This window comes from Herpailurus yagouaroundi, unplaced genomic scaffold, assembly GCF_014898765.1.
Source record: "Herpailurus yagouaroundi ecotype Mexico unplaced genomic scaffold, PumYag 195, whole genome shotgun sequence".
NCBI lineage: Eukaryota > Metazoa > Chordata > Mammalia > Carnivora > Felidae > Herpailurus > Herpailurus yagouaroundi.
In genome coordinates this window covers 19,318,585-19,339,470 of record NW_024412426.1, presented here as the reverse complement: position 1 = coordinate 19,339,470, position 20,886 = coordinate 19,318,585, and the positions used below count along the sequence as shown (strand labels likewise).

At 36.3% G+C, this 20,886-nt stretch overlaps 1 protein-coding gene across 1 annotated transcript in view; it reads left to right on the top strand.

Annotated features, from left to right (window-relative positions):
• KLHL20 (kelch like family member 20) overlaps positions 1–20,886 on the top strand; it is a 74,910-nt gene that overhangs the window by 22,345 nt on the left and 31,679 nt on the right. Inside the window, exons 4-7 of the mRNA XM_040446758.1 lie at positions 8,803–8,961; positions 9,967–10,061; positions 12,613–12,728; positions 16,518–16,701. Of these exons, the coding sequence (XP_040302692.1) occupies positions 8,803–8,961; positions 9,967–10,061; positions 12,613–12,728; positions 16,518–16,701 (554 nt within the window). The remainder of the gene's footprint in view (positions 1–8,802; positions 8,962–9,966; positions 10,062–12,612; positions 12,729–16,517; positions 16,702–20,886) is intronic.

The following is a 20,886-nucleotide window of genomic DNA, read 5'->3' as shown; positions in this document are numbered from 1 at the left end:
TGCAAAATTAAGCAGACATATGCATTTTTTTTTTAATTTCCATTTCTTTCCGACACAAAAGGTAGCATTCTGTATATTCTTTGTTGCCTTTGCCTTCTACTTAATTTATTCTGGAATTCGTTCCATATCAGTTCACAGTTCTCTCTCCACAGCGGAGTTGTTCTCCTTGTGTGTACCACAAAGTTGCTCAATCAATTTCCTGTTTGAGCATTTGCATAGTGTTCAGTGTTTTGCCATTACAGATAATGCTGCAATGAATAGACTTGTGTATGAATATTTCAGTGTTGTTGAAGGTTTATCTTCAGGATAAATTCCTAGAAATCAGACTGCAGGGCCGAAGGTTGACTGCATGTGTAATTTTGTTAAATACCACCACATTCCCCTCTATGAGGATGAACCATTCTGACCGTAATATATGCCATAATAATATGAGGGTGAATATTTCCTCATAGAGTCACTAACAGAATATATTGTCAACGTTTTGAATTTTTGCCAGTCTAATAGATGGGAAGTAGAATCTCAGAGTGTTTCATTTTGCATTTCTCTTAAGTATAGTTGAGTATCTTTCATATCTGTCATGTTTATGAATTATTTATTATCTTTTGCCCATTTTTCTATTACATTTTTAAATCTTTTTTCTATTCAGTGTTTTAAAGTTCTCTCTGCATTAACAGTGATAGCCTTCTCTCTGTGCTACAAGTTACAAATTCTTTTTTCCCAGTTTACATTTGCCTTTCAACTCTACTTATGGTAATTTTTGGTCATGGAAAGTTGTTTTTTTTTTTTAATATTATCAAATACATAAATCTTTTACTTTATTGCATTTGGGTTTGAGGCAAAATTTGAAAGGCTTTTCCTACACTTAGGTTACAGAGGAATTCACCCATATTTTTTCTAGTATGTGTATGATCTGAGTTTATCTTGTGTAGGATGTGGAATATGGACTTACTATTATCTTTTTCTAAATATTTAGTCCCAATACCATTTATTTAAAAATCTTTTTGAAACAGTGATTTGAGATAAGATCTTTATTATACACTGAATTTCTGTGTGTGCTTGGTTCTAGACCTTCTATTATAGGCCATTTAGCAGCCCCATGCTATTTCCTGCAATGTTTTAATTATTGAGGCTTTGTAGTATATTTTAATACATAGTAGGGCTAATACCACTACCGTATAACTCTCTCTTTCAGTGTTTTCCTAACTTTCTTGCATGTTTATTTTTCGAAATGAGCTTAGTATCACCTTTTCCAGCTTTGAGAAGAAAACTTGGTATATTTATTGGCATCACATTAATTTACAAGTTAACTTAAGAAGAATAATTATTTTTATGATGTTGAGTTCTATTCAAAAATGAAAGATGCCTTTCTGTTTCTTCAGTTCTGTTTTTTTATCTCTCAGGAATGTTTTATAGTTTTCTTCATTTAAGTTTTCTACATTTCTTAAGTTATTCTAAATGTATTTTTTGTTGCTATGTAAAGTTTTTTCCCTTTACTATAGCTTCTAACCAACTACCATTAATGTATATGAAAGCTACTTTACTGGATTTTTTTATTCTTTGAGTTATTTACACTGATTCCTTAGAGTTTTCTGAACATCCTGTCATGTCATCTGCATATCGATAGTTTTATTTCTTCTTCTCCAGTTGTTAATGACTTTTTTTTTTCCAGTTGTTTGGCTTAATACTTCTAGTAAAATGTTAAATGGTAATGGAAATATTGGACATACTTTGTTTCTGGCATTAGTAGGAATGACTTTAGTGTTTTCCCATTAATGAATATACTGGTTTTAGGATTGAAGTGTGAATATTTTATCATATTAAGGAAGTACTCACGTACTTCCTATTTTCTTGGATATTTTTTTATAAGGAATGGTATTGAATTTTGTCAAAGCTTTTGTCAGTATTTATGGAGATAATCATATGAATTTTCTCCTTAAACCCATTATTATGAATTCTTTTAAATGAAGTCCTAAAATTAAAGCATCTTTGTGTTTTTAGTACACACATTTTGGTCATGGTGGACTGTTAATGTGAGTTGGAATCTATTCACTAATTTTAGACAATGTCTTTGTGTTGATATTAATAAGTGTTACTAATCTTTAATTTTCTTGTACTATCTTTTTCATGAGAAGTTGTGCTAGTTTTATTTTCTTATTTTTATTTTTTTTATTTTTTATATTTTTTAAAGTTTATTTTTAAGAGAGAGAGAGAGAGAGAGAGAGAGAGAGAGAGAGGCAGGGGGCAGAGGATCTGAAGCAGGCTCTGTGCTGACAGCAGAGAGCCCGACGTGGGGCTTAAACTCACAAACTATGAGATCATGACCTGAGCCGAAGGCAGATGCTTAACCAACTGAGCCACCCAGGCACCCCATTTTTATTTTTTTAATGTTCGTTTGCTTTTGAGAGACAGAGAGTGCAAGTGGGGAGGGATAGAGACACAGAACTCAAACTCACAGAACATGAGATCATGACCTGAGCTGAATGAAGTCTGATGCTTAACTGTCTGAGCCACCCAGGCGCCCCTTCTTGTGCTATCTTTATCAGGTTAGATATACATGTTATACTTAATGAAAATGAGTTAGACATTTTCTTTCATGTCCAGTGCTTTGAAACAATTTGTACAACATTGGGACTATGTTCTCCCTGCAAGTTTGGTAGAATTTCTCTGTGAAACTGTCTAGGTGTGGTGCTTTTTTGTGAAGTAGTTTATTGATCATTTTCTCCGTTCCATGAAATTTCCTCTTTCTACTAGGTTCAATTTTGGTAGACTATGTTTCCGTACAAAATTATCAATTTTATCTAGGTTTTCAAATTTATTTATATAGAGGTGTACAAATTTCTTTTAATTTTTAAATTTCTTCATCAATGGTTATTTACCCCTTGATATTCTGTATTTTGTATATGTGTACTTTCAATGTTTGTTTCCTTGAAAAAGGTAGCTAGTGGTATGTCTATTTTGTTCATGTTTTCCCAAAGAATCAATATTTTGACTCATTAATTAAATCTGTAATTTTTGTGTCTATTTCATTAATGTTCTACTTTTGTTACTTCCTTCCTTGTGTTCTCTTTTGGCTTGCTGTATTCTTTTTCTAGCTATTTGATTGAGAATTTGATTCATTTTCATTCTTTTACCTTAAGTACTCTGAGTGTTTAAAGCCATAGTTTTTCTCTGATCACTGTTTTAAATACATTTAATAGATTCTTATCTTTACTGCTCGTTTTATTGTTGTTTTAAGTAATTCTGTTTACATTTTTCTTTTTTTAAACGTTTATTTTTGAGAGAGACACACAGAATCCAAAGCAGGATCCAGGCTCAGAGCTGTCAGCACAGAGCCTGACTCAGGGCTCGAACTCACAAACTGTGAGATCATGTCCTGAGCCAAAGTCGGCCGCTTAACCGGCTAAGCCACCCAGGCGCCCCTGCATTTTTCTTTACCGAGAACTATTAATAGAAAAATTTTAAATTTTCAGGTGGGTTTTTTTTTTTAATTTATAATTTTAGTGCATGGCAGTCAGTGTTATTTTTAGTAGTTCTACTTCATGAAATTTACTGACTTTTTTAGTCCCACATTATCAGTTTTTTCTGACTATTCCATATGTGCATGAAAATAAGGTATATTTTCTAGTCTCATTCTTACAGTATTTGATATATATGCATAAAGTCTACCTTATTGATTATGTTGCTTAGCTCTTTTATATTACTTTGTCCACAGACCTGTGTGTTAAAGTCATCTATTATTAGTGTCTATCTAACATCTATTATCTATTTCTCTTTGCATCATCTGTAGTTTATATAGGTGGGTGCTGTGTTGCTTAATGCATATATAATCATAATTCTGTATCTTAATTACAGATTGTGACTTTTAGCTTTACGAAGTATCCTCATTTGTCAGATTTCATTCTTTTGTTGTCTTGATTCTACTTTGCCTGATACCTGGCTTTCAGTTCTTATTTGTTTTTTGTTGTTGTTTCCACTTGCCTAATGTATCTTTGCCCATTTACCCTTTATTTTTAGCATTTTTGCATCATAACGTTTTAGGTATTTTTCTTGAATTTGCATAGAGATAAGTTTTGCTTTGTGAGCCAGTTTGAAAATCTTTTTCTTTAAATAGGCAATTAAAGGGGCACCTGGGTGTTTCAGTGGGTTAAGCGTTCGACTTCAGCTCAGGTCATGATCTTATGATTCATGGGTTCAAGCCCCACATCGGGCTCTGTGCTGACAGCTGAGAGCCTGGAGCCTGCTTTGGATTCTGTGTCTCCTCCCTCTCTCTGTGCCCTTCCCCAGCTCATGCTCTGTCTGTCTGTCTGTCTCTCTCTCTCTGTCTCAAAAATAAATAAACGTTTAAAAAAATAAAATAAAATAAAATAAATAGGGAATTAAAGCCCATTTTTATCTGTTGCCATGACTGAATGTTTGTTCTGAATTCTGTCATATTTTTATAAATAGTATATACTTTAGTTGTATTTACTGTATTTCTTTTTCTATATGATGTCTTCTTTGCTTGTTAAATTTTATTTTTGTATAGAAACATTTGTTTTTGTTCTAGTGATTACTTTTGTAAACTAGGAAAAGAAGAGCAAATTAAAGCCCAAAGTAAGTAGAAGGAAGAAAAGAATAAAGGTTAGAGTAAAAAATTAATTGTTCTTTGAAAAAAAATTGATTAACTTCTAGCTATACAGATCAAGAAAAGGAGACAAGACACAAATTGCCAATATCAGATATAAGAGGACATCACTACAAATCCCTCAGATTAAAAAAGATAATAAGGAAGTGTTATGAGCAACATTTTGCCAATAAATTCAACAACTGATAGGAAATGGACAAATTCTTTGAAAAACACAGATTCCAGAAACTGACTCAAGAAGAAACAGAAAACCAGAACAACCCCACATCTATGAAAGTAATTGAAATAATAATTTAAAAACCTTCCCACAAAGAAAATGCTTGTCTCAGATGGTGAATTCTATCAAACATTTAAGGAAGAAATAATACTAATCCTATAGAAAGTCTTCCAGAAAAAGGAGGAGGAGGTTGCCAAATAAGGACAAAATACCCTGCTATCAAAACCACAGACACTTGAGGTGCCTGGGTGGCTCAGTCAGTTGGGCGTCTGACTTTGGCTCAGGTCTTGATCTTGCTGTTCAAGCCCCGGGTCAGACTGTTTGCTGACAGCTCAGAACCTAGAGCCTGTTTCAGATTCTGTGTCTCCCTGTTTCTCTCTCTCTCTCTCTGTGCCCCTCCCCTGCTTGTGCTCTCTCTCACTCTCTCTCTCTCTCTCTCTCTCTCTCTCTCTCAAAAATAAATAAACATTAAAAAAAAAAACAGATGTTAAAGGAAAACTAAAGATGGAGATCTCTCATTAATTTAGATGGGAAAATTTTTAATAAAATATTACTAAATTGATTCCAACTAAATATAGGAAGTGACTACACCATGACTAAATGGAGTTTATACCTCCATTAAGTTAATACTATTTTATAGTAACACTTAATTTCCCATTCAAAATAACCTAAATTCTTCATACTTTTTTTAAACAGATTTGACTCTTAATTTCATTCCACTGTTTTTTTTTTTTAATATTTATTTCTTTTGACATAGAGAATGTACGTGTGTGTGTGTGCGAGCAGGGAGGGACAGAGGGAGAGAGAGAATCCCAAGTAGGCTTCTCACTGTCAGTGTGAGCCCACGCGAGGCTGTCTCATGAACTGTGAGATCATGACCTGAGCCGAAATGAAGAATCAGACACTTAATGGACTGAGCCCCCCAGGTGCCGCTTTCCCACTGTCTTCACATACGAAAATCCACTCTCTAAAACTAAAGATTTGCTACCACTGAGAATTTCCAAAATAATTTGCAAAAGTCATTGGATCCCATATTAAGAATTCCCTGCTTTGGGGATGATGGTCATATTCTATATCTTGATTGTGGTCATGGTTACATGAGTATATACATTTATCAGAACTCATTGTTCTGTACACTTAAAATAAATAAGGTTGATTTTTAAGAATTTTCCTGCTTTAGGTGCACCTGGATCACTCGGTTGGTTAAGTGTCCAAGTCTTGATTTCGACTCAGGTCATGATCTCATGGTTGTGTGATCCAGCCCCCTTAGGCTCTGCACGAAGCGTGGGATTGGGATTCTCTGTCTCCCTCTCTCTCTGCCCCTCCCCAACTTGTGCTTCCTCTTGCTCTCAAAATAAATAAACTTAAAAAAAAAATTCCTGCTTTAACCATAGCTTGGGTTTTACATCTGATGGTAGTTGCAAATATCTGAAGAATATCCTTAACAGAGAAAGATTTGGAATCCCTTCCAGTTCTGAACCTGCCTTTCAAATGAACCTGATTTATACCATAATGAAATCCCCTTGTTTGTGGAGTAGAATGCACTTGTTTGTGCACTAGTTCTGTGCAGATGCAAAAAAAGTCACCATTTAGGGCATTAACACATGTGACTCATTTAAATTATTTTCTAACTTAAGTCTATTTAATTTCCTTCTTTTTCATTAGACCTGGCTTAATTCATACAGTGTCATTTGTCCATAAAGATAAATTAAAAAATTGTCTTTCAACATTAAGTTTGCCATTCATTCCTGGTAGAACAACTCTAGTTAACTTTGGTTATTCACTTTTATTGTTTTCAGCTTTATTCATTTTTCAAATTGCATCTCCATTCATTAGAAGAAGCTAAAAGTAAGCTCATTACCATAATAGTGTGGGACTTAAAATCCAGATCTCCTATAAACTTTTATTTAAAACAGATACTTTAAAAAGCATTATTTTCTTAACCTGGTTGTTTGGTCAAGGATAGACTCCAGTGCCAGATTTGCTCTAATGGTAGATCACCAATATCTTTTTTCTTCTTGGTGGAAAAAGGAGAAGTGACAGTTTAACTAGACTATCAAAAGTATTAGTTTGACTCTTTGTTGTCAAACAAATATTTTCTAACATAGATTTTCACATCTTCTTGCCATTTAATGTTTCCAGTAAGTCGTGAATATAATAGTGCTTTGTTCATAAAGTTAAACTTAGTGATCATTGGTTTATAATCACTAAGGAAAAAGAATTTATATTTTAACAAGATCCAAAAGAATGTTAAGGCACTGCTTCGCAAAGAGATATGATACCACACTTGTGTTTAAGTTAAGAGATCAGAGTGAAGAAGAGAAAAAAGGAAAGAAGATACAGTCATGACTACAGTTCTGCATGCTGTGAAGGCCAGCACACAGAATTTAGGCCTAGGCCTCGAATTTTGCCTTGATTTTATAGCCGCTAAGTTGGGGTTGCCAGAGAAAATACAGGGTGCCCAGTTAAATACAAGTTTCAGATACACAACAAGTAATTTTGTAGTGTAAGCATGTCCTTTGTTTTTATTTGCTAAATCTGACAGCTGTGCCACAGAGAATACAATGCAGTCATTCTAACTACTAAGTTACCTGGGTAAGCAACCTCAGCTAAAATATGGAGGTAACCTATTTTATTTCCTGAACCCCAAGGGTCTCTCACTCAGATGATTTGAAAACCTGTGCCATAAAAATTGGAGAGCTCATTAATATTTTCCGCTACAAGTATAGCCAACCTTATGGCCCTAATGGCTTCATTTTAGAGTTTGCATTTGTTTCTAATGTACTTGGGATAAAACAGTCTTAATCAAATACTCACATTGCTATGGCTTATCTTGTATTCTGCCTAATATTCTGATTTTTAAAAAAAAATTTTTTTTAATGTTTATTTTTGAAGGAGAGACAGAACTTGAGCAGGGGAGGGGCAGAGAGAGAGGGAGACACAGAATCCAAAGCAGGCTCCAGGCTCTGAGCCGTCAGCACAGAGCCCGACATGGGGCTCGAACTCACAATCTGTGAGATCATGACCTGACTGAAGTCAGTCGCGCACCTGACTGAGCCACCCAGGTGCCCCAGTAATATTCTTTTTGATGAGCATGAAAAAACCCTGTCCTAAGAGAATACATCATCTGTATTGGAGGTCACTCCTAACTGTATTCTTCCTGTGCTGATAATAGACATTATGTGTAGCACAATCTTCTGAATGAGAACAAACCGCAGGGAGGGTAGCATTGACTGTTTCCCTCTTCCACGTTGCACCCTGACCCTTTTACTCTACGTACTGATGGCAGGATATACAAAATATTGGGATTTGTGGCTGGACCGCACAACAAGGTAATATCCTTGTTGCCATTTCGCCTCCATTCTGATATCTGTATATCAGAGTGGTTTGATCCTCTGAAGTTTTCATGAGTCTCTCTCCTCAGTATATTCATTCTTGCTTGTGGAATTGCTGACACCCTCATTCTTTTTTTAAACTGGCCCCTTAGTGTTTCTCTTTCAGCAACTTCTCCTCTGAAAGCTTTTCCTGATTTTTTTATATGCCTCATAGTTCTGGAATTATAATTTGATGTAGTTAGTTTCATTTATTTTTAATGTTAAATGTAGATTTTGATACTTCATTTTAGAAAAACAGATTTTATTTTTCTTAAACTGCTTGAATCATAAATTATTATTTCTAAAATTTTAATTGTGTCCTCAGTACTTTCCTTTGTTCCCCACCTTTTTTTTTTAAATGAATAAATGTTATTTTTTTAGAGCAGTTTTAAGTTCACAGCTAAATGGAACAGAGTTCCCATGTACCCCATTTACACACACACTCCCATCCCTGTTGTCAACATCCTGCACCAGAAAGGTACGTTTGTTACAACTGATGAACTTACAGTGACAAGTAAATCATCATCAAGAGTAAATTAAATGTGGTCACAGTTGTTTTTCTTTTATTCTTACCGAACTTTGAACAGGTGATGGAAAGTGAAGAGTTCATGTTGCTTCCAGCCAATCAGCTCATTGATATAATATCTAGTGATGAACTAAATGTTCGCAGTGAAGAACAGGTGTTCAATGCAGTGATGGCCTGGGTCAAATACAGTATTCAAGAAAGACGTCCTCAGTTACCCCAGGTATGGCGAAAATGTTTCTTCAAGTAACTGCCCTTTTTGTACTGGATGAAATAATAAATGTTTGACTTACAAAAAATAAGCGATTGTCACTGTCCCTTATATTAGACTGTAAGAGACACCATCTATCCCAAATAATCAAGAAGATAGTGTTTAGAAGCATTTTAAGTGTTTATCATTTTGAACTTTTTGCTCCTTGGCTTCCTCTCTATTTTGCATCAACTCTAGGTTAGGGTTATAGCACAAGTCAGAACCTAAAGGTGTAAATGAACAAAAGAAAGCAAGGATGGCAATTATCGTGCTTCCCTTCCTTGTGACTTGGAAATCTAATCACATTTGGAAGAGTAAAGGGATGATATGGGCCGTAAGTGGTCACTAAATGAATGTTTAATGTTCTTGTTATTATGACTATAGTCTTTAGCAGTTTAATAGGATATTCTTCTGGATTGTTTCAGTCCAGTTATATAAGCTAATTATAGAAGAGCTTATAACATATTGCTGAAAGCTAGGGGCGCCTGGGTGGCTTAGTCGATTGGGCGGCCCACTGCGGCTCAGGTCATGATCTCGCCGTCTGTGAGTTCGAGCCCCGTGTTGGGCTCTGTGCTGACAGCTCAGAGCCTGGAGCCTGCTTCCGATTCTGTGCCTCCCTCTTTTTCTGCCCCTTCCCTGCTTGGTCTCTGTCTCTCTCTCTCTCTCTCAAAAATAATAAACATTAAAAAAAATTTAAAAAAAAATTTTTTAAAAACATTGCTGAAAGCTCAAAGTGGCATTCTAAAATGATATTAGTATGCTTTCAATTTTCTGACTATTCTGATTACTGAATTGATGGAATAAACTTAGGTTTAGTATTTATGCCTTCCCTCTATCTTTATTATTTATTAATTAAATCAAATTAATTCAGTTAGATCCCAAAGCAAGTGGAAAGACTATGGGAACTTGTGTTACGTATTCTGTTAAATATCTTGCAGGTGGGAGCTCGTGCCTTTAACGATATTTATTATCTCTTAGGTGCTGCAGCATGTTCGTCTGCCTTTGCTTAGTCCCAAGTTCCTGGTGGGCACTGTAGGCTCTGATCCCCTCATCAAAAGTGATGAGGAGTGCAGGTATGAATGGCCCTGGGTGGGAAAAATCAACAACTAAGCATTTCTGTTTTCTTCTAATTTCTTTATTTGTGTTGCTTCCTAAATGTTGTATTTCTTAGTGCTGACACCAGAGCAGTATTTAACAGGTTTTTCTTCTGGGTTAGGGTCAAGAGGAGGAGATGGAAGAGGAGAGGACTGAGCTTCCAGTATTCCATTCCATTAGTTTTTATGTGTGGTGCTTATTGGTGTAGAAGTGGCAATAAAGAGGTAGATTTCTAAGATTTTAATGCAAGCTTGAATTTGAAGAGGCAATTCTCTGCTAATATATGTTTTTCTTGAGATAAATAACGCTGTTGAATCTGTCAGAAAGTACCAAGAGCACTGTTCCTTCCATCACATATAGCTGCTTAGGGAATAGGACCAGCCTTGCTTTCTGAGGTTGTGGACAGAGTCAAAGGTCTGCTCGTCAAGTAGCTGTGGAAGGGTTTCCACCAGAGCTTGGTGGGGTAGTTTCATGATGTTCTTCGTGAAAGAAATTCTAAATGCTTCTATAGCATAAGCAAAACACTTATTTTATTGGGCTATCTCTGTAATATAGACACAAATTGATAAATTACTTTTCCCAGTTTGATAGATTTTAAGATTTAGGTTCAAATCAAACTATATGGTGTTTTTAACCATTTTTTCCCTAGCATGTTCTATATATAAAAATGAAAAGAACTCCTTGAAATATATTGACCTTTGGGTCTCCCTTAGTGACTAAAGAAACTTGCTTTAGTATTAGGAATCCCTAGAACAGAAGTAGAACATGTAGATTCATTTGCATTTCTTCTATAATCTGAAGCCTGTCCCTTAGAAAAATGTCAGAGGGGGTTTTAGATATTTGGGGTTTTATTTTTTTATTTTTAAATGTTTGTTTATTTTGAGAGAGAGTGTGTGAGCGAGTGGGGGAGGGACAGAGAGAAAGGGAGAGAGAGAAACCCACATAGGCTCCCCACTCGGCACAGAGCCCAACATGGGGCTTGATCTCAGGTGCGCGAGATCACGACCTGAGCCAATATCAAGAGTTGGATGCTTAACTGACTGAGCTACCCAGGTGCCCTGATATTTGTATTTTAAATAAAAACCAGACAAATGGCAATTAATTCCCTCAAGTATGTATAGTAGCAGAAGGAAAACCATATGGAATTACGGATTCTGAAATCTGAAGAAACAATGCAAAGTGCTCCCCATCCATAAAACATAAGTCAGATTGTACTGATTCTGATGCACCAAGCAGAGGTACTTCCAAAGTCACTTTTAAAGGAAACCCTTTACTGATATCCTGACCTCACCATTTACTAGATGTGGGACCTTAGGCAAGTTATCTTAACCTCTTTCTGCTATGGTTTCTTCATCTGTAAAGTAGGGACAATAATAGTACCCCCAGTGGTGGGGATTGTTGAGTTAATATATACTAAACCCTTATAACAAGGACTGACACATAGCTATAAGTGTTCTCATTGTTACTATTAATTTTGGGTTGGCTTGCTAAGTTTTAGCTCTATAGTACTGTCTCTAGGAGAGTACTATAAATCCTCAACACTTAAAAACTGGCTATTAAGAGATCCCAGTCTTTGTTTTTAAGGCTGAGGAAGCTTGAGAAAGTTCTTTGTCATCAGCTTGGGTTTTGGGTGGGGAGGAGCTGTTGGTTTGGGGTTTTTTTGTTTTTTTGTTTTTTTTTTTTTAGGATAAGTAAACTCAAAAGGGGCCCTATCAAAACCACATATTGGAAGTACATTATTGGGTCATGCTTGGGATTGGTCCTGCAGGAATAAATTACTCTTTTTAGCATAAAAAGCTAGAGAAATGAAAATATATTTTAGGAAACACTTTCAAGATTGGGAAAGAACAGAGTTTGCACTAATCAGGTCCTGAATCACTCAAAGAGAGGACTCAAGTGAGCTAAGTATGTATGTGAATAGTTTGTATTAGGATATTGTATTTAACAAGTGTAATTACTAGGTTCTTCTCAGAAAGTACCTGAAGAGACAGGGAAAAAAATTGTTCCTCCTCAGTAGACTTGCTGAAAGTAAACCATTTCATACAGTACCATATAGCAAATTAATATTAAATGACAGTACACTGTTTCTTCTTAACAATCCAATTTTTGACTTAGTTTTATTATTTAATTAATCTGACAACTATCTAGTGCCAAGGCTGATGTGCTACTCTGCCAGTATCCTGCAGAATCTAGTAAAATTCATGAGAAAGCAATAACTATGCAGGTTGGTAATTGAGTTGTAAACTTTAGTTTCCTGTAAGTTATCGGTGGTCCCAAGCATAATGAGTTTCAGGCTAAATTTGCACTAAGATAGGAAGTCATGATGGAAATACCAATCAATTTACAACTCATAGTATGACTGGCATCATTTCTCTCATGTTTGTGACTTTTTAATATTGGCTGGCATTCATGATTTGGTTTGATTTATGCTTGCTCCCCTTTGCCAATTTACGTATTCCTAAACCATATTGGAATTTGACTAACAATATTATTTAGACATTTGGAATAAAGGCAGAATTTTCTCCACAGAGACTTGGTAGATGAAGCTAAAAACTATCTCCTCTTACCTCAAGAACGACCACTGATGCAAGGACCAAGGACAAGACCACGGAAACCTATCCGATGTGGAGAAGTACTCTTTGCAGGTCTGGGTCTTAATATACTCTGATTAAACTGAATGTTTTCCTACATGTTAAACTGTCATTTGAGTAGTCCTTTGGACAATTGTGATATTCACTGTCATAAGAGACACATAATAAGTTACCATGTAGCTTGACTCCTTAACTCATGATCCAACACTGGTATTCTCCAAGAGTGCTCTATTTTTATGTAAGTCTAAAAATGTCATGCAGTAGATATTTTGTTAAAATGAGTCATATGCATTTTTTATATACCAGTGTGCAAGTCACCTCATAATTACCTAGAACTGTCAAAAAACATGATCTTTACAGGGAGGCCTGGGTGGCTCAGTTGGTTAAGGCATCCGACTTCAGCTCAGGTCATGATCTCATGGTTCGTGGGTCTGAGCCCCACATCAGGCTCCATGCTTGCTGATAGATCGGAGCCTGGAGCCTGCTTCAGATTCTGTGTCTTCCTCTCTCTCTCCTCTTCCACTCACACTCTGTCTCTCTCTCAAAAATAAGTAAACATTTTAAAAAAGTTTAAAAAACAAAACATTATCTTACATTAAACAGTTACACACTTTCCTAGCTCCACTGAGCTAGATTGAGCCCAAGACAGCCTGCTGTATCATTTTGCTCCTACTCTCTGCTCCTTAATCTTTAAGAACTTTCATCCTCAAATGTCACTTCCATCCACATAAATTCAGCTCCCTTGTTCACCTGAATAACAGCTTCCTCACAGTTGCATCAAACTACTTTTTACTACTTCTTTCTTAGTCCATCGGGCTATTCTAACAGAAAACCAGAAACTGGGTGGTTATAAACAACATAAATTTATCTCTCACAGTTCTGGAGGCTAGGAAGTCTAAGATTAAGGCACCAGGAGATTCCATGTCTGGTGAGGGCCCACCTGATTCTTCATGGAGGTTGGTCTTCTTATCTTTTTGCTGTGTTCTTACATGGAGGTAGGGGCAAGGGAACTTTCTGAGGTCTCCTTTATAAGAGCACTGATCCCATTCATGAAAGCTCTGCCCTTATGACCTAAGCACCTTGAAAAGGCCCTACCTCCTAATACCAGCACACTAGGGACTAGATTTCAACATATAAATTTTGGTGGGACATACATACATTCAGTCTGTAGCAAGTTCTCTGAATTTTTTTTCTAATTCTGATTCGTGGAGCTAACCGGGACGCATAGTATTTGTATTTAAGCTCCCAACTTTCACTAATTCCATGGCTCCTTAGATGTAGACATCCTTGGATTCTTTTGTCCCATTTTAATATATGAAGTGTTCTATTCCTTTTCATCAGGGAATTTTGTGCAATCTCTGGGGCCTAGTATCCTTTTCCATCAGCCTAACTACTGCCTATCTTTTTCTTCCCAATTTAATTTTCTCTTGGCATGTGGGAATATATTTTCCCCTATATTTTTAGAAGGAAAATTTGATAATTTATGTTTTTAGCTCTCTCTTTTTAGGTTTTTTCATCTAAATTTCTTCATGTAGAGGATTGTAGTATTTCTGCAAGAAGAAAATTGATGCCAGGTTTTCTTTTTCACTCCAGTCCTCATCAGACTTTTTTTCTCTTTTGAAGAATTTCTTTATTTCTGTTTTAGATTTCAAACTTAATTATTAATTCATTATGCACTGAATTCTCCCATACATCTAGTGTCCAAATGTTTCTGTTATTAATAGATTTATAATTTGTATTATTATTCTTATTTATTCCTATGTATGCATGATCATATTCACCTGCTATGTGGGTTTACACAGACATTTGCATGCTCGCACCTACATACATCTGCATCCTTGGTCTCCCATAGAGCAGTCTTAGAGTTTCTCTTTCCCACTTTTGAAAGTTGATGGTCTATTTTGAAATTAGAAGGCTGCAAGATCTAATTATTTGTGGTACCTGTGTCTTCATGATGTCATGTTGTTTTTGGGAATTCTAGTAGTAGGACCATCTTTATGGAGTTATGTCCATTATTATGAAGATCTATTAACTATTTTGTTTGGCTATTGTTTTAATAGCTGGAGTAGGAGCCTTTTTTTTTTTAATTTTTGGACACTTTTTTTTAATTTTTTAAAATGTTTTATTTATTTTTGAGAGAGAGAGAGACAGAGCATGAGTGGGGGAGGAGCAGAGAGAGAGGGAGACACAGAAGCTGAAGTAGGCTCCAGGCTCTTAGCTGTCAGCACAGAGCCCAACGCGGGGCTTGAAGTCACGACCACAAGATCATGACCTGAGTCGAAGTCAGACGCTCAACCGACTGAACCACCCAGGCGCCCCTAGACTTCACTTTTTAAGCTCCATAATGTAGCCCTTATTTTGGATTGGAATAGAGATGATTTGAAAGAATAATAAATTAAAATTATCTGCTATAACCACTTCTTTATTCAGGGAGCACTCTGAGAAGCTCTGTGGAACTCAGTTTGAACTTGTTATTCTGGTTATGAAAAATGTAGTTTCTTCAAAACATTTCCTGACCTTAAATGTCAGTTTGGATAATGTAGAATTCTCTATAGAGCATAGATTAAACAGAAAGTAAAGTATTTTATAGCATAAATCATAAGAATTTTTGTGTTATTTTCAGTTATAAGAGGACCTATTAAGAGACTGTGAATAGATGAGTCAAAATCCCCCTCCCCAGTAGAATAAAAAGAAAACTAGGCTTCTGAATTATAGTTCTTTTTTTTTTTTTGAGACTGAGCCACCCAGGCACCGCACAAAGTTATTATATTATTGACTGTATTCCCTGTGCTCTACATTACATCCCCATGACTAATTTATTTTATACTGGACGTTTGTACCTTTTTAATCCCCTTCACCTATTTTGCCTGCCCCCCAACCCTTCTCCACTCTGGTAACCAACAGTTTGTTTCCTGTATCTATGAGTTTGTTTCTGTTTTGTTTTGTTTGTTTCCACGTAAGTGAAATTGTACAGCATTTGTCTGACTTATTTCACTTGATTGGATCCCTAGATCCAACTATGTTGTCGCAAATGACAAGATTTCCTTCTTTTTTATGGCTGAGTAATATTCAATTGTGTATATATAGTATATCTCATTCATTTATCAGTAGATACTTAGGTTGCTTTCATATCTTGGCTATTATAAATAATGCTGCATTGAATATAGGGGTTCATATTTCTCTTTGAATTAGTGTTTTCATTTTCTTTGGATAAATATTCAGAAGTGGGACTGCTGGGTCTTATGATAGTTCTATTTTTAATTTTTTGAGGCCTCCATATTGTTTTCCAGAATGACTGCACCAAGTTATGCTTCTACTAACAGTGTATGAGGATTCCCTTTTCTTCACATCCTCACCAATACTGGTTATTTTTTGTCAGGTTTTAGTTCTTTAAGCTTTTGATAACAAATTACATTTATGTAGTATTTTATTCTTTAGAAAGCAGTTTAATATATTTATTATCTCATTTTAAAATTTTTGTTCCTTATTTAACAAATAAGGTAGTTTATAAGATATTCTCAAGATCACATCACTTAGCAGAGGTAACACTCAAACTCCAGTCTTCTAACTAAATTCAGTGTTTTATCCATTAAACGCCACTTACTTCCCAATCTGACTTAAACTGGTGTCCTTGCTGTTCTCTGTAAAATGGATTTATTTAGAAAATTAAAGATTATCGCAACCCCAGTGGAATAAGTAAAAGTCATAACTTATGTTTTGACCTGCTTCTAGAGATATTTGGTAAATCCAAGCAATAGGTCACAATTTGAAGTTTTGAAGTGAGTGATACATTCTGTGCATTAGAACAAGTATTCTCTTGACCACTTGTATTACTTCCCCCAGTTGGTGGCTGGTGCAGTGGAGATGCTATTTCTAGTGTTGAACGATATGATCCACAGACCAATGAATGGCGAATGGTAGCTTCGATGAGCAAAAGGCGATGTGGAGTTGGGGTCAGTGTTCTTGATGACCTGCTGTATGCAGTAGGAGGCCATGATGGATCCTCATATCTCAATAGTGTTGAAAGGTAAGTAAGGTCAATTTCAAATTTTATTCTCTGCTATTCATGTAGTTTTCACTTGAGATGTTATCCAGGAAACAAATGTGTTTTGCTGCTTTAGTATTGCATCTACTAGTTGGCAGCCTTGACCACTTAGCATAACATATGAGTCCTTTATAATTTAACTTCCACCTGACCTATTTTTCCAGTCTGTCTCCCCTGGCATACCCCTATTCCCTAATGCTACTGCAGACCCACCAAATTGCCTGTGGTTCCTTGGGCATGCTAAATCCTTTTATTTCTCTTTGCCTACTCATATGCTTGCTGTTCTTTCTTCCCTGGAATATCTCTACAAGACTCAATGTTTTTACTTCTTATATAAAGCCTTCTCTGACTCCCTATAGACTATTGATTACTCATTCCTCTGCTCTTTCATAAGTATTTTGAATATACTTGTACATATCTGATTGGCTATCATTGTTAAAATGTCTTTTCCCATAGCTATCCCAGTGCCTGGCACATTAGAATTCTACAGTAATTGATTTTTAATAACTTCTGGCTTCTGGCTCACATACACCCTTTTTCATTCAGCTGTGCTGATTTACAGTGATTCTTGGCATTTCTTAAACATGTCTGTGAAATCCTGCAGCATAGCAGGGCTGGTTCAATATTTGCAAATCAATCAATGTGAAATATCACATTAATAAAAGAAAGGATAAGAACCATATGATCCTGTCAATAGATACAGAAAAAACAGTTGACAAAACACAGCATCATTTCTTAATAAAAACCCTCAAGAAAGTCTGGATAGAAGGAACATACCTTAACATCATAAAAGCTGTATACGAAAAGCCCACAGCCAGTATCATCCTCAATGGGGAAAAACTGAGAGTTTTCCCCCTGAGATCAGGAACACGTCAGGGATGTCCATTCTCACCACTGTTGTTTAACATAGTATTGGAAGTCCTAGCCTCAGCAATCAGACAACACAAAGAAATAAAAGGCATCCAAGTTGGCAAAGAAGTCAAACTTTCACTCTACCTGGAAAACATGAAAGACTCCACCAAAAAGCTGCTAGAACTGATACATGAATTCAGCAAAGTCGCAGGATACAAAATCACTGTACAGATATCGGTTGCATTTCTATACACCTATAATGAAGCAACAGAAAGAGAAACCAAGAAATCGATCCCACTTACAATTCCACCAAGAACCATAAAATACCTAGGAATAAACCTAACCAAAGATGTAAAAGATCTGTATGCTGAAAACTATAGAAAACTTATGAAGGAAATTGAAGAAGACACAAAGAAATGGAAAAACATTTCATGCTCATGGATTGGAAGAACAAATTATCATTAAAATGTTGATACTATCCGGGGCGCCTGGGTGGCGCAGTCGGTTAAGCGTCTGACTTCAGCAGGGTCACGATCTCGCGGTCCGTGAGTTCGAGCCCCGCGTCAGGCTCTGGGCTGATGGCTCGGAACCTGGAGCCTGTTTCCGATTCTGTGTTTCCCTCTCTCTCTGCCCCTCCCCCGTTCATGCTCTGTCTCTCTCTGTCCCAAAAATGAATAAAAACGTTGGAAAAGGAAAAAAAAAATTAAAAAAAAAAATGTTGATACTATCCAAAGCAATCTACACATTCATTGCAGTCCCAATCAAAATTGCACCAGCATTCTTCTCAAAGCTAGAACAAACAATCCTAATATTTGTATGGAACCACAGAAGACCCTGAATACCCAAAGTAATGTTGAAAAAGAAAACCAAAGCGGGAGGCATGACAATCCCAGACTTTAGCCTCTGCTACAAAGCTGTAATCATCAAGACAGTATGGTATTGGCACAAAAACAGACACATAGACCAATGGAATAGAGAACCCAGAATTGAATGCACAAATGTATGGCCAGCTAACTTTTACAAAGCAGGAAAGAATCTCCAAAGGAAAAAAGACAGTCTCTTTAGCAAACGGTGTTGGGAGAACTGGACAGCAACATGCAGAACAATGAAACTAGACCACTTTCTTACAACATACACAAAAACAAACTCAAAATGGATGAAAGACCTAAATGTGAGACAGGAAACCATCAAAACCCTAGAGGAGAAATCAGGCAACAACCTCTTTGACCTCAGCTGCAGCAATTTTTTGCTCAACACATGTCCAAAGGCAAGGGAATTAAAAGCAAAAGTAAACTATTGGGACCTCATCAAGATAAAAAGCTTCTGGACTGCAAAGGAAACAGTCAACAAAACTAAAAGACAGCCGACAGAATGGGAAAAGATATTTGCAAATGACATATTAGATAAAGGGTTAGTATCCAAAATCTTTAAAGAACTTACCAAACTGCACACCCAAAAAAACAAATAATCCAGTGAAGAAAAAGGCAGAAGACATGAATAGACACTTTTCCAAAGAAGACATCCAGACACGTGAAAAGATGCTCAGCATCACTCATCATCAGGGAAATACAAATCAAAACCGCACTGAGATACCACCTCATGCTGGTCAGAGTGGCTAAAATTAACAACTCAGGAAACAACAGATGCTGGTAAGGATGTAGAGAAAGGGGAACCCTCTTACACTGTTGGTGGGAATGCAAATGGTGCAGCCACTCTGGAAAACAGTGTGGAGGTTTCTCAAAAAGTTAAAAACAGAACTACTCTATCACCCAGCAATAGCACTACTAAGAATTTACCCAAGGGATACAGGAGTGCTGATACATAGGGGCACATGCACCCCAATGTTTATAGCAGCACTGTCAACAATAACCAAATTATGAAAAGAGCCTAAATGTCTATCAACTGATGAATGGATAAAGAGATGTGGTTTATATATACAGTGGGATACTACTTGGCAATGAGAAAGAATAAAATCTGGCCATTTGCAGGAACATGGATGGAACTGGAGGGTATTACAGTAAGTGAAATAAGTCAGTCAGAGAAAGGCAGATATCATATGTTTTCACTCATATGTGGAACTTGAGAAACTTAATAGAAGACTCTGGGGGAAGGGAACGGGAAAAAATAGTTACAGAGAGGGAGGGAGGCAAACCATAAGAGACTCTTAAATACAGAGAACAAACTGAGGGCTCATTGGGGTGGGGGCAGCAGGGGAGAGGGGAAAATGGGTGATGGGCATTGAGGAGGGCACTTGTTGGGATGAGCACTGGGTGTTGTATGTAAACAATGAATCATGGAATCCTTCCCCAAAACCGAGAGCATACTGTATACACTGTATGTTGGCTAACTTGACAATAAATTATATTAGAAACAAACAAACAAAAAAATCCTGCAGCATATAAAGATCTAGAGGTATAGGGGCACCTGGGTGGCTCAGTCAGTTGAGCATCTGACTCTTGGTTTTGTCTCAGGTTATGATCCCAGGGTCATGGGATTGAGCCCTGCATCAGTCTCTAAGCTGAGCATGGAGCCTGCTTAAAATTATCTCTCTCCCTCTGCCCCTTTCCCCTGTTCGCTCTCTAAAATTACAAAAAAAAAAAATCTAGAGGTATAGATTATACAGCTGAAAAACCAAACAGAGGGATTAGCTCCACAGAAGTTAAAAAAAAAAAAAAAGTGTGCTGAAAAACAAATTGAATTACAGGTACCTGGCTGGCTCAGGCAGTGGAGCATGCAACTTTTGATATCAGGGTTGTAAGTTCAAGCCCCACATTGAGTGTAGAGACTATTTAAAAGAATTAAAATCATTAAAAAAAATAAAATGAAAGAAATAAGAATGGAAATGATTAAATATTTACAACTTAATAATAATTAAGCCCAAATATATCAAAATGTGTGGGATGCAACTAAGACAGTATTCAGAGGCAAATTTATATGCATTATAACAATATGCATACATTTGAAAATAAGAAAGATGAGAAAATAAATCATTCTTTTAAATCAAGAAGTTATAAAAAGCCACAAAATCCAAGAAAATACAAAGAAAAAATTAATGAGATTGAAAACAATTAAAATTGGTATAATTACAAAAAGAGCAATTTGATAGTTTTTTGATAGTATGTTATAAAATTAAAAATGACTTGGAACGCCTGGGTATCTCAGTCGGTTAAGTGGCAAACTCCTAATTTCAGCTCAGGTCATTATCTCCGGGTCATAAGGTCAAGCCCCATATTGGGCTGTGTGCTGGGTGTGGAGCCTGCTTGAGATTCTCTCTGTCCTCCCTCTGGCCCTCGTCCACTTGTCTCTAAAAAAAAA